Genomic DNA, 18,324 nt, shown 5'->3' with positions numbered 1-18,324 from the left:
ACATTTGTAGTTTTTGGAAGCAGTCACTTGGGAAGCTTGTGATGAGAGCTGACCCTCCCATTTCACTGATGAATCCTGCAATCTCTTTTCACTTTAACATGGCAGCCATTAGAAAAGAGACCTTCTCTCACACAAGGTCATAGAGGGAAAGTGCTTCAAACTGTGACATGAGAATTGCTCCAGTGTGTTTGCTCATCAGGGAGAGGGGAGCAAATGGACTTTCTCTCTTTTATGACTCCTGTTTCTTTTATGAATGATAGTCTTCGTGGATGACTCTGCTGACTTCTGCTTGCTGTCATTATACAGCACCAACATTATCTGTTTTTAAAATGAGTGAACTGACTAAACTATATGGGTTTTATGTGGTGTAAGAAAATTTTATCATGCAACTATGGTGGTGTATGCCTGTAATCCTATCACTTGGGGAGATAGAAGCAAGAAAATCAAGGATGATTAAAATCCTGGCCAACCTCTTCTACATAGTAAGGTCAAGGCCAGCGTGAACTACATGAAGCCCCATCTCAAAGAAACTAAAAGAAAACATTCTTGTATTTCTCAAAAAAGTTAATTTATAGTATATATGTATAGTGACATTCAGTATAGGAAATAATTGCGTCTTGATATTTAAAAGCAAAAAGAAAGTCATTTGGCGTCATTTGTGTACTATGTGTACCATGGTACATGTTTACTAGCATAAATGTATTAATTTCCAGCATCTACAGTGAACTGTTTTATTGTTAAGGGGGCAGTGTAGAAGCACAGTGTGTTTCCTGAAGTCCTGTGATTCCCTCATTGGGCACCTGTGGCATTGTAAGGGGCTCTTTTTCACCCCTCCCTTGTCCCTGCCTCTTTATGGAGAAGAGCAGTGCCTGCTGGGTTTTGTTGTTTTCCTTAGTTCCTTTTCAATGTTCTTGAAGAACAATTCCCAAGGAAGCCCTATCCTCTTTGAGGAGTGGATGGGGAGTGGATGTGGAGACGGTGGGGGGAGCAGGAGGAGGGGAAAGTCGGAACTGGGATTGATGTGTAAAAGGAGAAAACATTGTTTTAAATTTAAAAAGATTTAAAAATCAAAGAATTCACTATAAAAATAATCCCCAAAGGCCAAATATGTAAAATAATATAGACACTGACCTTAAACTCCAGCAATGGTCACAGAGCCCCACAGTCAACCATTGCTTCCTTTGACCAATCTGGACAAGCCTTTGTCTGTTTTCAAGCTCGTGTTTCACTCTTCAAAGTGTACTTATCAGTAAAACATGGTCACATCCTTCCAAAAGCTGATCCTGGTGAAAACATTGCTACATTTACCTCTGACACAGGCAGCACGCATAGCTTCACTGGCCCCTCATAAACAAGGATGCAAGAAAACTGTCCAGGGTTAAAAAAAAAATCAATAAAGCAAAAATGCTATCACATTTGTCTAACTCTACAACAATGAGAAGGGCAAAATAAAAGTGGGACACATCTGGTCCATCTGTGTCCTGGACACATGAACTTCCTGGTGTCGTCCGTAGGTAGTCCTGGGAGTAGTCCTTGTTTCCCCGAGTTAAGGCATCTCTGGTTCCTCCGGTACCTTCTCCCATTTTTATGTAACGTCCATATTCACAGCCCACCATGTTTCTTATTTAATGTTCAAAGCCATCTAGAGTCAATAGTTGAGTTTACCTTGTTTTAAGCCGCAAGGAGCTAGGTTTACCCAGTCTGTCACACACTAAAGTGTAATTGTGCTCAGGTGGCAGAGACCAGGGCTTGAGGCTGGTCAGGAATCTGAATGCTTACACTTCAAGAACAGATAGTCAGTTTTTCCTGCCTTGGAATTATTTAGGTTTTACTGCAGAAATTCTCCATGTGAACATGATGTCATAGATTTGGTCTGGTAATCTTTATGCATACCCATCTCCAGTGAGTCTCCACGGATCTTTGCTCTGACAACTACTTCAGTGACTTTAAATAAAAGTAGACACCGTCCTTGCAAAGAGATCTCCTCTTGCACAGTCAAGATGTAAAACCTGGTACGTGTTTTTCTTAGATTCAGGCTTCCCTGAGACTGTTAGACTGTCTTCTGAGATAACAGAGGGGGCAGACTCCAACCAGGTCCCCATCCTCCCATTCCAGCCTGGGCTGGACCACAAGGTGGGGGCAGTTTCAGGAAAGAGAGGAAGGATCACACACTGCTACTTTTGCCTGATTGTGTTTTTCGATGGAAATTACAAAACTATGCCTCATTCAGGAGTGAGAAAATAGACTCTTTAGTGAACAGCAACACTAAGACAAAGGGATCTGCTTAGAAGGAAATGTATATAGTCATTTTTGAAATATCTTATGGCCCCTGTCTATTCATTCTACCTTAATATAGATTGTGGAAGGTTCCTCAAGGAATGCCAACTTTTGTATGTTATTAATAGCACCGTGTCCTCTATGTGACAAACTGGGAATGCTACAGAGCTGACCATCAGGACATATAGGGTCCAGCTCTTCTTTCCCAGGTATATTAACTTGCTCCTAGATATAATAAATTACTGCAAATTCAGTGTCTTAAGACAATGAGGATTTATTGCCATATAATTCTAGAGGTCAGAGGTCCTAAATTACTTTCAGAGGACTAAAACCATGGTGTCAATGGGCCACCTGTGTTTCTTCTGGAAACTCCTGGATAAAATCCATTGTCTTGATCTGGATGCCTCCTATAGCCTACCTACATTATTTAGTGGGGGAGGAGAAATAGTGTTTGTTGTGGGGGGGAGCATTCATATTCCTGGGTGTGTGCATGGGGTTAAGTACAGAGACTGGCACAGGGATCTTTGCTCAGTGCCTTTCCACCGCGTATTTTGAGACGGAATCTCGCACTGAACCTGAAAATCATCAGTTAGGCTTGACTAGCTGGCCAGATAGCTCTAGTACTCCTTGTCTCTCTGACTCTCTGGCACTGGGTTTATTTTATGTGCTTCCATTGCCATAACCAGTTGTTACACAGGTACCAGGTCCAAGCATGGGTCCTTATGCTCATACAGCAAGCACAGTACCAATGGAGTCATTTCTCCAGTTCACCCACTCCCACCAACCCCTCCCCCCACCTATTATATATATATATATATACATATATATATGTATGTATATATGCAGGGCTTCTCACTGGAACTTTCTGTTTAGGCTAGGCGTCTAGCCAGTGAACCCCAGGTATCTGTTTCCATATTCCCAGTGCTGTGATTGTGCTGTTTCTTTTCCATTACTGTTTATAACGTGTCTTCTGGTGGTTGAACATAGGCTCTCTTGCTTGCTCACAAGGCAAGCTCTTGACTAAGCCATGTATGATTTCCTCATCCCTTGCCTTCTGTGACTCACAGTTCCTTCCTTCGCCTGCAGAGGCAGCAGAGCAGCGCTTTCTACCTTCTCTGAGCTTGACTTCTCGCCTCACATTTTTTTCCTTTCTTTCTCTCCTACACCACCCTGCCTTCCTTTAATAAAGACCTACGTGATCACATTGAATATAGTTGGATAACCCAGGATCAGAATACCATCTCAAGATCTCTAGCCATATTTGTGGGAGTCCATTTTACTGAGTAAGGAAACATATTTTCAGTTCTGCCAGTCAGGACTTAGACATTGTTGGGGGCCATGCTTTAATCTGTGCTAAAAGTCAGCCTTCAGGAACTTGGGGGGGCTCAAATGTGATCTGATTCCCTTTTCTAAGTGGAGCCCAACACTGCTCATTCTTTGTACATCATTTCGTAGCTACTTTCTACAGACCACAGGAGAGTTGAGCTGCAATGGGGAGCACGGTAGTCACAGAACCTGAAATCTTTATTGCCTTGTCTTCTGTAGGTAAAGACTACAGAACCTGTGATGAGATAGACTGTCACACTCTGTCCCACTAAGCGCCTTAGAATTGTAGCCAAATGGAGCCAGGGAGAACATTTTTTTAAATTTATTTTAATTTAATTTAAATTAGAAACAAGTTTGCTTCACATGTCAAACCCAGCTCTCTCCCCCCCTCCTCTCCCACCCTTCTACAACCCTCCCTCCCCCAACCCCTCCTCCAATCCCCACTCCACTCTCCAAGGAGAGTGAGGCCCTTCATGGGGAATCAACAAAGTACGTCATATGATCTGGGACAGGGCCTAGGCCCTCCCCCACGTGCCTAGGCAGAGAGAGCATCCCTCCACATGGAATGGGCTCCCAAAGTCCATCTGGATGACAGGGCTAAATGCTGATATATTGCCTGAGGCCTCCTCACTGACACCCATGATCAGGGGTTTGGATCTGTCCCATGCTAGCCTCTCAGCTATCAGTCTGAGGTCTATAAGCTCCTTCTTATTCAGGTCAGCTATTTCTGTGGGTTTTACCCGCCAAGTCATAATCCCTTTGCTCCTCACTCCTCCCTCTCTGCAACTCCTGGGTTCTAAGAGTTCAGTTCAGTGTTTAGCTGTGGGTGTCTGCCTCTGTTTCCATCAACCACTGGATGAAGGCTCTAGGATGGCATACAAGGAAGCCGTCAATCTCATTATCAGGGAAGGGCATTTATGGTGGCCTCTCCAGTATTGGTTAGATTGCCAGCTGGTGTCATCCTTGTAGGCCTCTGGACATCTCACTATCCTGCTCCCTCATGTCTTCCTCTTGGGGCCAGGAAGAACTTTAAGAGAAGTGAAGATTTTCTTACTCAGCCTGCCCCCCTTTGAGAACATCTGGTAAATGGCCCCTCACCCCGTGCTTCTAATTATGGGATTTAAAAGATCCAGTGTCTCTGGCAGGAGCACATCAGCCATGGTAACTGCAAGTCGGAGGTGTGGTCTTCACGTTGAAGAACAAGTTTCCTTCCTGTGGCTTCTTCCTGTCCTATTCTTCCTTCTGCTTCTATAGCCATGGAGAAGAGATGTAATCTCTCTTCTACTTGGAATCACTCCACATCTCAAGTACCTGAGTGGTAACATGGAGTGTCAGCAAAGGAGATACTGACTTCAGGTCCAAAAGGTGCTTAGCAAGCTTAGCTCTCCTGTAGGTGGCAGGAATGTTTCCTATCAGGTGTCATTGCAGGAGTGCAAGGGCGTTGGTAGCATGGCCTATTTCATGAGTTCCTGGTTTCAGGCCTGGAGATTTTCTGAATCTAGTTCTTGAACTGCTCACTTCTTTGAGGTCCGATGCCGGTGATGTCACTGGCTCTTTACTAACCCGTGTGAATACGACTTTGCACTCACACTGACTAGGTGGCCTCACTCCACATCCTCACACCGTACATCTAACTCCAGCCCCAGGAGACTACAGATGTTCTTGGAGTCTGTGACAAAGGAGAACCAAGAAGCTTGAATGCGAGGCAACTCGAAGGCCAGATCGACACCCCAGAGGTTAAAGTGTTAGCCTAGGGAAAGCCATACTGCTACAGAGGGCTCTCTAGTCCTCACTGCATCCTGCATTAGAAGTCAGTTGAGAGCTCTGCTGCTCAGAAATACAGCTGTGGTCAGCCTTGACAGGGAGGCTATTTCCTCCTCAGAAGTCACCCACTTATGCCAAACTAGTGAGGCAACAAAAAAAGCTGAAGTGTGTTTGCATTCAATATCCTCTGATCTGTTCCTGCTGCCCACCCTAATCCTACCTCTCTCCTGGTGTTTCATTCAGTAGAACTTCAACCACTCAGAAATGTGTATGCCTCTTACTGCGTGCGTGCGTGTGTGTGTGTGTGTGTGTGTGTGTGTGTGTGTGTGTGTGTGACCACACAGCAGTGTGTATTCATGCTACCTGTGTGTGACCACACAGCAGTGTGTGTATGCATCCTAACTGTGTGTGAGCACACAGCAGTGTGTATGCATCCTTACTGTGCTGGGGCTGATACTGGAGCGTCCTTATTCTAGCTCACTCATCAAGGAATTGTTGCTCGCACTTGTCTACAGGCCAGTCTGATGGGGCATTTTCTCAATTATGTATCTTCTTCCCAAATGATCCAAGCATGTCAAGCTGTTCAAAAAACAACAATGACATCGTGCCAGCATTCAGACCCAAGTTCTAATACCCCTGCACCCGTATCAAGAGCTAAAACTGACAGCACAAGGTTGTAATTGGTGTAACATTGTGAGCCGAGATGCGTGGATCCTCAGAGCCCCCTGGCCAGCCAGCCAGGAAGAATTGATGAGCTCTGGTTCAGTTAGAAGCCCTGTCTCAGAGGAATAAGGCAGGTGGTGCTATCCTGAATTGGTGTATTCCCCTGATTCCCACAGGGGCTTCCACAGCCCTACGTATTAACATTCGTGTCTCTCTCACTCTCTCTCTCCATCTCCCTCTCTCTCCCTTTCTTTCTCCTCAACCCTACACGCTATCTACACAACCTAAAGGCATTTTGTGCGATATATCAAATGTTACTGTACTCTGATAGTGACCTATTCTACAGGATGTGGGATTTTTCACCCGAGTCGTCCTGTCAGCATGAAAAGATGTAGACTTTGCACCATTTCAGTCTTTGCGTTTTCAGCTTGGGGGGTGGGTCAGCTGGTACTCTCCCCAGGCCCCGCCCGGGATAGTTGTTCCTCCTGTACTTCGTTCCTACTGCTGGCTTCCGGTGTTTTTCCCGGTAGCCTGTGCACTCCTTGAGGACGGGGGCAGCTCATAACACTCACCCTTACTTTTTCAGTACGGATTCCCAATCAGGAACCTAACTGCCTCTCAGTGGATGCTGTCTGTGTCAGTCCTTAGTTAAGTCTGTGAGCATGGAGCACGGAAGCACACTGCCTTTGTCGTAAGTTAGGTTTTTATCAATAATAGTAATGAGGATGACTTTAGTGCTGTTTGTATAACTAAAAGAAACCCCCAGGGAAGCACCATGTAGGAGATTTGTCATTTAAGAGACAGACGCCAATCATCCTCTTCGTGTACCTGGTAAATACTTATTTGCAGAGGCGGGAACAGCAGCATTGTGCTGGCAAGGGTGAGCAGAGCCTCCCTCCTGCTTTGTTTATCATAATGAACTGGTCAATAAACATCACAAATTGTTTATCTATATAAATCTTGACAGATTACTCTTTATGAAATCCATTTAGCAACTGAGGTTTTCCCATAAGGATGAAAAATGAAGATTTTAAACAGATTGCGGGACCAGCTCGGCCTGTGCCAGGAGAGTTTGTGCAATAAAGGTTTCTTTATATTAATATTACGAAAACCATTTATCTTGGCAAAATCAATATCACAATTCATCTTAGTTTGTTGCCTCTCTTCTAAGCCCAAGATGTCTTCTCCTTTATTGTGTCTAATTTTGTTTTAATAAATGAGAATTATATTTCATTTGGTTGGTACTCCAAGGAGGGGCATCTGAGAAAACTACTCTCGAACTTGTGGCTTATGTGCTAAATAGTCTTCAAACGTTTGAAATTGTATTTGAGTGGCTGAGAAATTTATAGGAATCGTTTCATTTAAGCCTTAATTACAGTATTATCCCCTGTGTCCTTTGGACTGGTAGCAAACTGTAATATTCTAGAAAATCTGCCCTGATGAGCTTCACTTAAGGAAAAGTCTCTCCAACTGAAACTAAGCAGTTATAATAAGTCGGATATGTTCGATACAACAGTGGCTGGGAGAAGAGACAATAAAACCAGAAATAGATGCATTTAATTACTCAAAACATTGCTTGCTTTCCTAAGAAGTGATTTATTTATTCCATTTGGATTCAGAACATACTATCCCGCGGATATTGACATAGCTGACTCTGAGCTATGTGGGTAGCAGTTGGCTGGAAGGAAACAGAGCTTCATCAAAGGACGGAATTATGTCACACACTGCAAACCATTACTCTAAATGCACTGTATGTAAAGTAAGTGTGACTGTCTCATGAGTGAATGGCAGTAAAAACTGAAGCACTCAAGAGATGCTTACTCATGAGCAGGACATGTATACATACATACATATATACATATATGTATATATATATATATATATATAGAGAGAGAGAGAGAGAGAAGACTGCCTGCTCAGGCTCACTAATAATATATTAAAAGCCTACTAACAATATACTATAAGTGATAGTACATAATGAAATTAAGAGCAAATCAGCCATTTCATTGCCTCTATAATTCCATTTTAATTCCAGTGAATAATTTTCCTCTTCTCTAATATTTTGCCTGAAAAAACTATCTGTTGCCGATGAAATTCTAGTGCAATGTATCTAGATGAAGACCATCAGGGTTGTTTGCAGGGGTAGAAAGTCCTTTTATCAGAACCATAAAGAGGACAGCTGTGATACTGTCGCTTTCAGGAGAAACCATACTTTATTTATTCCCAAAGGCAGATTCGTCCATCAAACAAATTTTCAGCTTATTTTGCAGCTTTAGCTTTTATCGGCCTTTTTAAGGGTGTTGAATGATTACCCGTGAGATCACACCATAAAATTTGCAGTAGGGTGAAGCCATAGTGTCCAGTGGTTTCTCTATAGAATAAACAGGGAAATCTGTTTAGTGGTCTCTTTTTACAACTCTAATCTTTATAGTGCTCAGCCTGCTTACCCTAATAAGATGCATGGGGAGAGCATGTGTGAGAATAATTTGCACTGAGGAGAAAGGTTTCCCTGTCTATCACCACTGAGGAGTTAGTACTGCTAACATGACATTTGACTTTAAGTCTGAGAACTTGTAGAGCTTGTATATTAGAGTGAAAATGCCCCATTACCAGGGTAACTGTATTTTCTCTGATCTTATCTGGATAAATGAGAGTTAATGCTAATTGTCACACAGACAAAACCTGGAATCTCTTGGGAGCTAAGGTGATTGTGTTGATGTGTTAGTTGAGATGGGAAAACCTGCCCACTGTGGGCGGCACCTTTCCCTGTCTGGACCTGGATGTACAATGGAGAAGGGGCCTGGTCTGCAGTAGGCATCTACTTCCTGGAAGTGACTGTGGTATGATCTCCTTCTCCCTGTTCTTCCACCTCTACTTCAGAGCCGCGATGGAGTGTCCCCTACAACTGGGGACCAGAGTCAACCATTTCTCTCTTAAGTAGCTTTTGTGAGGATATTTTATCACGGAAACAAACAAACAAACAAAAAACCATGTAACTAATACAGTCCACAAAACATAAATATAACTCATATTACACATCAACACTAATCAGAACCTATCTGATTATGTCAGCAAATTTTAATCTTTATGGAGTGAACTCTAGAATTTAAAGAGTTTTAGGGAGAGCAGTGACTTGTTCTTAGATTCTATATTGCAACTGGATATTTAGATTAAAAATAATACTGTGGTACCCAATGTAAACATTTAGCTGACAATAGAACTCCCGTTGTAAAAAAGCACAGTTTTCATTTTATTACATAGCTGGTATTGAGGCTGATTGCGAAGATGCACATGGCATGTAAAAGCTCTTCTGGGAGTTTCTGAGACAAAGATTCTTAGAGTCCAGGCTGGCAATGCACTCACTCTGCAACTGGGAACTCCCGGACCTCCTCCCTTTGACTCTCACAGTCTGAGATTGCAGGAGTGCACCACCATGCCTGGCTAGAGTGCAGTGTGTGTGTGTGTGTGTGTGTGTGTGTGTGTGTGTGTGTGTGTGTGTGTGTGTATGCGCGTGCTCACACACACGCTCCTGACTGCTTGTGTCTGTGTATAGAGGACAAAGTTCACTGTTGGACAGCTTCTGAGGTCACTCTCTATCTTACGGTCAGTGATCAGATCTGCGTTCACTGATCGGTCTAGACTACCTGGGCAACAAGCTCCAGGACCTTTGTATGTCCATCACTAAGTGCTAAGTCACAGGCACTTGACACCCAGTGGGTTCTCACATGGGTGCTGATGACTCAAGCCCAGGTTCCCATGCTTGCTCTGCAAGTGTTTTACCTACTAAGCCATCTCCCTGGGCCTCTTTTTATTTTTCTTTTATGTTTTTTTTGGTTTTACCAGACAGGGTTTCTCTGTTTTGGAGGCTGTTGGTCCAGCCTGGCCTCGAACTCACAGAGATCCACCTGCCTCTGCCTCCCGAGTGCTGGGATTAAAGGCTTGCGCCACCACCGCCCGGCCCTGGGCTTCTTTTTGAGACCCATTTATCCATAAACAAAAAGGAATCTTTGCATGGATTTAAGCAGGAGCAGCATTTTGATAAAGATCTGTTCTGTCTTGCTTCACCTTGCATTTGTGCAGATAGAGCATCCTTTCGGTACATCCGCAAATGCAAGCTGTATTCAACCGCAATGTTACTGATAGGTACAACATACACTATGAATTATTAATTTGAGCAATCTTCTCTTGATGTTTTATTTGTCTTTCTTTCAGATGCCAGCCTTATCATTGTTGTCTAGCAGGAGCCTTGAATGAAACTTGCGATGTGGTCACAGGTCGGTGTTTCGGCAAACAGTTTGTCATGGACTCAAAGTGTGGCACTTGTGTTCCTGGTGCAAGTCACCCACTTGGATGCCAACAGTCTACTACGCTGCAGCAAAAGTAAGTCTGTTCTCATCCAGTACTGGCATGTGACTTGCCAGGACCTGAGAAGGGGGTCTCAAAGCTTTCCTTCATTTAAAACTCTCCTTAAAAAGCCTTAGGTGCAGTCTGCAGAATTAAACTAAAGCAAATTTGCTAATCACATTAAATGAAATATGCGTGCTTTTCCTTGATTAAATACTTGAAATTTCTGGAATGATTATGCTGGTACTAAAACATTGACAGTGGGCTGTTGGAATGAAATCACTTGCAAAAGAAACATTTTCTAGTTTCCCCCAGGTGAGGAGATTTTTCCAGAATATGGACATTGACTGTTAAAATCATGATGTTACAGTAAAAAAAAAATTGTTAGTCACCTTAGCTCACAAACGTATTTTCATGTAATTTACTATAACAAATAGAAGATTTGTTATTTCTTACAAGTTTCATGTCCTATGCTTAAAATTTTATGAACACTGATCTAGGGTTGTTTATTAATATTACAATTTTATAGTTATTATTTTCACACTGTATTGAGTCCTGTAATTGATATTCTGTTCTTGCTACTTTATACTCCATATTAGTCATGAGTCTGCATCCCACATTTATAATTTTATTTATTTTACCCAAATATGGCATTTCACTGTCTTCTGACATTGTACTACTCTGCAGTGCCCCAAGTTGACCACTGAAGGTCACCCGGAGTCCTTCAATTTACAATTCTATTTACTCTAAGACCATGCACCTATGCTTTACCCCAAATTCCTAAAAGATGGCTCCTGGACATGTGATAAAGGACCCTCTGCAGCATACTGCACTGTCCATTTTCTCCTCGAGGGACTGTGGCTCTGTCATGAGTCAGAATGCTTGGAATGTCCCTACATCCCGATGTCATGGCTGGTCAGTTTGTCTGGAAAAAGAGCATACCTGGAAGCCCGCTCTCTACGTTTAAGGGAGGTGGGGAAGGAGGGAGAAGGAGAAAGAAAGGGGGAAGACCGGGAGGGAGAGAGCAGGGCATAGTGGGATCCACGACTTGCTTCATATATTAATAACAGCTATTGAGAACAACTGGAATCACAAGACTGTGAGGGGACAGACAGACATTAGCATGGCGTCTGTTACAGAAACTGCGAGCTGCTTCTGGCTTTTGTTTGTCTGCGTATAACAGGTGTCAAAATGTTTTCCTGGAAATCCCAGAGTAGCTCACAGTTTCCCTCCACACAGGCTGTAAGTACAGGATTATCCCCGTGATTGCATTTCCTATTTCCTGGAAACACGCTGATGCCAGTTTACCAATCTCACCTGTGACTAGTGGTGAGAGGGAAGAGGTCCCCGTGGGATGCTGGGATGTAACTTCCAAATTACAGAGGATTGCACATGAGGAAAGAAGTGATGCCTGCCCCGGCTTCTTGCTTCTCTGCTGGCCAAGTCACCTCTTTCCCATCACTTAATTTCAACCTTTCAAGTCCTGGTCACCTCCCTAGATCAGAGAGGCAGAAGGCAATTGGGAATTAAATAGTTGTCTTTGTATTGCTTCCTGGTGAATTATAGCTTGTCCTAAACGTCTATGTATGAATGTCAACCAGACGTGTGTGTGTGTGTGTGTGTGTGTGTGTGTGTGTGTGTGTGTGTGTGCGCGCATGTGTGTGTGTGTGTATGTATGTGTGCATGCAAATACATATATTCACTTTTTAGCCATTCATTGCTCAGTTGCATTTAAGTATATTAACTTGAAAACAAAATCAAGAGAAAGCTTTATTCATGACTGTATGAAAACAAGACTTTTAGGAATTCTGTTAACAGAAGAGACGTGAGACCAATATGTTGTTACCTGCAAGTGTTTGTCTGTGACCATATCCTGAGTTGCTATGCCTTTTAAAAGAAAATACAATACATTACATACATTTTGAATGCAATTAAGTCTTTTACCTTGAGACCCTGAGAGGTTCATCAGATGACTTAAGATATTTTATATCAAGTATCTGTAACTATTTTAATGGTTTCAGTTCTTTGCACTTTTTTAATATCTCCTGACAAAACGATTGTGGTTCTGAAAGTCAGTTGTATAACTGTGTGGACATCTCAGTTAGTGGCAAGTTTGGCTAGGTCACCTCTCTAAAAGTGAGTGGAGCTTGAACCTTGGAAGTTGTTTTCTCAGATTTCTTTTCCTTTTTTGCTTCTGTGTACTCTGGGGAAATAACAAAGCTCACACTCAAAAACTGGAAGATTCCTCTAGAAGACAGGAAAATTGGTGGTGGCAAAAGACAGGGTTTCCAGAGTCAATTTTTATATTTTGGTACAATTGAATGAATGTTCCTATATGCAGGATAAGCAATCTAAACATAAAAGCACCCTTCACAAGTATTGGCCTAGTTGCACACAGATTCATGGATTCACATTTGACAATGTTTAGATTGCTTTTGTGTGTTTGGTTTGGTTTTTGGAAACAAGGTTTCTCTATGTAACAGCTCTGGCTGTCCTAGAACTTGCTTTGTAGATCAGGTTGGGCTTGAACTCATAACATTGTTTAGATTTTTGACAGTCATATCCATTTATATCAGCAAACATTAGTCCCTGAAATTATGTCCTTTGCAGTAAAGTAAGACTTTGTACTTAGTAGAAGTATGCCATTTAAATATCAAGTTTCAACGGGACCTGTGTCAATTTTTAGATTCAATAGAAAAATAAATGTTATATATCCATGAGATTTTTTTAATTGTGGTGCAGAAATGTTTGAATACCCTGTGGTTTTCCCCTAACCATATTTATGTCAGGTTCTTTGACCTACACATGTGTCTTATGCTTGTAGATAAGAAGCTTTGTCTTAGAGAATTGGTGATGCATACCCTTTGTTTATTAGTGTCTTGGTAAACCACATGTCTTCTTGATAAAATGACACTGAATCAGAAGGACCTCTTTGCTGGGCATCTTACTTCAGTTTACTGGTGTGTTCATCGATTGCTTTTGTTAATATATGCTCTCTCCATTGAAATTTAGCTGCATTCTATCAACCTCCACCCAGAGGACCGGTTCAGAGTTCTTCCTCCATCAATCTCTCCTGGAGTCCATCTGTTTTTCCAAATGCCCACTGGCTGTCTTACACTCTGCTCACAACTGAAGATCAACTCCCATACCGTAAGTTCTCAGATTGGGTAATAGAAAGCTGTGGTGTTCTGAAAATGGGTGTAAGTTAAATTCTCTGTCCTTGAGGACAAATGTCATAGTTCTCTCTGTGAGCAAAAAGCATGCCATACAGAGAATTACAAATCTCACTAGGGATCATAAAACACAATGAAAATAAGATGTATAGTGTTTGGTGAGATGATTATTGAATTTCCTGGGAAGAAAGCAGTGTCTCCACCCATTATGATTGGTGTATTAAAACTAGAACACTACCGGACTTCATAGACATTGTACTGGTTCACTGTTTTGTACACAGGAAATTGTTAAAATACATGAAATATCTTTCCTTGTTGTCATGTGTCATTGGACTCATCACACTTAACATAGAAATATTATCTCAAATAAAAAAGCTATAAATGTACACAAAATCCCATGTCCATCCCTATGTGGTTTGTAGTATTAAAATGCTGGAAACGATTCAGAGATCCAACAGCCTTTCAGAGTGGTATCTACAAAACATAATTAATCCTAGTACCCTGTTAAACATTTTACAGGCTATGAAAAAATGTGTTTTGCAAATCAATGCAGGAAAACTATGAAATTCTGATGGGAGAAATTGTTGCATTTTAATCCAAAGGCTGAAAGTATGGCATCAAGTAGCCTACAGGTTCCTCTGGATGTAAATATTACAGAAATTCATCAAGAGTTTCAATTCTAGCCTTTTCTAGGTCCTTAAGGACAGGGTCTCTTGTTTCCCCAGTTGTCACTGAAGTCCTGAATTTATAAGCATATATGCCAGTGCCCAGATCATGTTTTTGAATTCTGAGGTCGTGCAGATTTTGATATCTGAACCATGATACTGATAGCGATTCATGTAACGTGGCTCCACATAAATGTTGCCCCATTCACACAGACAGATGCAGCACGGTGCCACATGCTTAAACTACGAGAGAGGATAGTAACACCAGCAAGCAGGAAAGCTGTTTGGGCTCAGTAACTTTTGTCAAGTCATTAAATGAGATTGCCGATGTCAAACTTTCAGCAAACTACTGTTGCTGTTGTTTTTAATGTACTCAGATGCCTTAAATATGGCATCCTTAAAGATGCACTGAAGCGTTTTTTGTTTGTTTGTTTGTTTGCTGGTTTGTAGACTTACAGCTCTGTCTGCCTCTACTTCCTGTTTAACCACAAACTGTTTTAGAAAACTACTTTAGGAGACCTTTAGCGTCATGGGAGCCCCTGAAGCTACCATTTCATTCTCTTTAGTGCTCCTTCTCTTTAAAACGTGTGGTGTCCTTATTATTGTGTACGCATGCGTGCCCTGGCACATATGCAGCGTCTGGAGCAACGGCGTTTGCAGAAGTGGCCCTCTCTTCCTAGGTACCTACCTCAGATTGTTAGTCTTGATCAACCAGCATTTTTGCCTGCATTGCTATCTCACGTGGCCTCCGATTCCCATGTCACGTAAATAGCCAGCTTTAAACGCATGCAAATTGAAGTTAAAGCCTTCTTTAACATGGATGGAAAAAAGCCAGGTATAACATACTGGCTGACCTCAAAGCTCCTGAATAGATGACATACACTTTTTTTATCAATTATATCTGCAGATTGCATTCCAAACATGATCTAGTCATGTATGCCTTGCATCTACTTGTTATTGTGTCCTCCACTTTCTCTTCACGCTAAACCTCCCTTCCCTGTTTCTAGTCTTCTGTGGAGTTAATGGAAATTCTGAACCTCACGATGCAGGGTAGGATGGGAAGCAAACATCTGTCCACATCTGCCATGTTGGCAAAGTATCCAAAAAACCTGCTACTAAAATGTCTATTTTCTTCCAAAAGTCAGTGGGATCCAGGTGTTCTGAAACTTAAACTTTAGCAACAGAGGAAGGAGGGAGTTATAAAAATATTGCAAATGGTTTTTGAGCTGACAGGACTACTGGTTGAATTATCTCTGAAGATGCAAACAGACAGGCTCCATTTTCCAAGCAGCCTTGAATTTAATTTGAACCCATCAGTGGTCCACTCAACGCATGTTCCTCCCAGTAGCATATTGTGATCTACTTGGTAAAATGGCACGTAGAAAGGAACACAGCACCAGGGCTTTTTGTGTAACTGTACTAACGTAAAATCCAAACAATGGTTTCTTGGCTAATAAATATGTCCTCGTTCACTAATCAGACACATCTACAATCCTACTAAATAAGGAATCATTTCCTAAAACATTACTTTTCATTAAAAGTGCCACATCTGGCATTTGTCGACAACCACTGTAATTAATGATGTGAATGTTATCTGCATGATGGCATTTGGAAGGTGGGAGCAATCGGTGAGCACCATCAGAACTTTGCAGAGTCTAATAATACTCTGAGTTTATTGCTCTGGCTTCAGTGCCTGGGTAGCATGAATAACACGGAAAGGAAACACTATTTCTATTCAGCTGAACGAACACAAATCTGTGGGTTAAATGAAGGCAGTTGGAATTATAGGTGGAGAATCACTGAACTTTTCAAAGAAAATTAATAGTGTTGTCTTGCAAGCAAGTTTGATCATTTAGTCGAGACCATTATAGGATTCCTCATTAGTATAGAAACTTCCGCTGGCTAGCCCGGAGTCCTAAGGGATGCTCTCAGACGGTGTTTTCTTACCATCATCCTACACCTCTATATTACCATCTTTAAAGCTTCTGAATGACTTCTCTTTGGTAATAACACACTGTATTAGTTGACATTAAAACCAACCACCAGCCACATTCATTATGTGGGATAATTTGAAAGTTTCTGCATAAAGGTAGTAACTAAGCTGTAGTATATTCAGTTGTTTCCTAAATAAAATGTAACTGATAGACATCTCACATGCTGTGAGAACAGGAGAGTATGTTGTTGAGTTATTTGTTTTTCATTTATTGTAGCTTTCATTTGTGAGAGAGATGGAGAGAGTATCTGTTTATGGTATGTGCATATATATACATACATATATATTATATGTATAGATGGGTGCACCCGTGTGCATGAGCATACAGAGCCCCATTATACACTCACTTGGTCTCTCAGCCAAACCCAACACTTCCCAGTGTACTCTGGGAAACCACTGCTCAGCCTTATGAAACTGGCATTACAGGCAAGCATCATATACTGGCATTTGCATGAATACAGGGGATGTGAATTCCAGTCCTCATGCTTTTTCAGCAGGAATTTAACCATTAAGCCATCTCCCCAGCCCCCAAGTTGGCACTTAAGACTCCTACCAACTCAGCCCTTTGCAGAGCCCACACCCCTGCAATCTGACTTTCTACGCCTCTTCTACATCAAATGTAAAGAGCACTATTATCTGAGAAAAGCAACACCCTTTATGTAGCATTTCGTATTTAGGACATGCTCAGTAAGTTCTGTATGCACATGCATATATTAATAGTGTTGTCTCCCAAACACGTTTGATATATGCTATATGTTATATATTGACTATGAAAACAAAGGAATACTAGCTGTAATAAAGAGATGAAATCTAAAGCTGAAAGTCATCATCCTTGCTGATGAAATACATATTCAACTCCAGGAACTGAGTAAGGTGTTGAGAAATATAGCCCAGTGATAGCAAGTTTGCCTAGTATGATGAAGGTCCTAGGTTTGAGCTATAGCAGAACAACAACAAAATAAACCTATCTGTGGGATTGGAGAGGTAGTTAAGTGCTTAATAGCATGCATTGTGTTTGTAGAGGACCTGAGTTTGGTTCCCAGGACCTCTGCTGATGGATCACAACCACGTATAACTCCTTCTCCAGTGTATCTGACTACTTTGGACTTCCACAGGCAACTAATTTCATGTGCACATACTTAGACACATACACATGCAAATGCACATAATTAAAAATACAAATAAATCTTAAGAAGATGAATTAACAGTTATCTTATCACTGATCCATGTGTACCAATGATCATTGCTATATTATTCTTGGTGACCATGATAGGCAATCTCATAGGTACGCATTGAAGGAAGAATGTTTAAGGAAAATTATTTTTTGCATGGTGAAATATTATTTATCCATCAGGAAGAATACAATTTTCCTTTACAAACTAGAGGAAGATGGAGGGGAAATCATGATAATGAGTGGACCAAGCCTGACTAGATGCTTCTCTCACATGGAGGATGCAGGTGTTTTGTAAAAGATTGGAGATAGGACAAGAGTGCATTTGAGAAGGAAAAATCGGGACAGGGGACAGAGTGAGGTGGTATAGACATAAGAGAGGAAAGGGATGAAAACGTTGTACTATGGATGAAAGTGCCAATAACAAATACTGATTAAAAAAATTCAGATGGGAGGACACGCCCATCCTCATCAGGGACTCAGAGCAGAAAACAGAGAAGTCAGTAGGCAGGTGTGGCCTCATGGCAAAGTCCTTCTTCCCAATTTGCTATTGATGTGAACCTTATAATCTCTTTCTCCTGCAAGATACTGTGGGCGTTGGGTGGGGTTTAAGTAAGTCTTCCCACAGGAAACTGCAGGCCGGTTACTTCTTACCCAGCAACACTGTTCTGTACACATTGCCTTGGACATACGGTCATATAATTTGAAAATACAATGATCTGGCAAGTACTTGACACAGGGGTCATCTCCCTGGGACCCTTGGGATAAATCTCCTCCTTGGGTGCCAACAGAAGCAGGTACTTGGGGAGTTTTGTCATTACAGAGTCCTCACATCCATTCAAGGGCTATGGTGGCACCTTACCAGGGGAGTAGCATCCCGGCTCTAGGGAACTCCCCTGGATGGGGTGTGTTTCTCTGTCTGCCTAATCCTTTATTTCTGCAGAGGAT

At 41.8% G+C, this 18,324-nt stretch overlaps 1 protein-coding gene across 1 annotated transcript in view; it reads left to right on the top strand.

The window, feature by feature from the left end:
* The window catches only part of Ush2a (usherin), a 644,634-nt gene that overhangs the window by 136,567 nt on the left and 489,743 nt on the right, over positions 1-18,324 (top strand). The window contains 3 exon segments of the mRNA XM_040738771.1: positions 10,243-10,372; positions 10,374-10,410; positions 13,387-13,524. Of these exon segments, the coding sequence (XP_040594705.1) occupies positions 10,243-10,372; positions 10,374-10,410; positions 13,387-13,524 (305 nt within the window).

This window comes from Mesocricetus auratus, unplaced genomic scaffold (genome assembly GCF_017639785.1).
Source record: "Mesocricetus auratus isolate SY011 unplaced genomic scaffold, BCM_Maur_2.0 Super-Scaffold_100676, whole genome shotgun sequence".
Taxonomy (NCBI): domain Eukaryota; kingdom Metazoa; phylum Chordata; class Mammalia; order Rodentia; family Cricetidae; genus Mesocricetus; species Mesocricetus auratus.
Note: the sequence above shows the minus strand (reverse complement) of the source record. Positions and strands in the feature narration are given on the sequence as shown.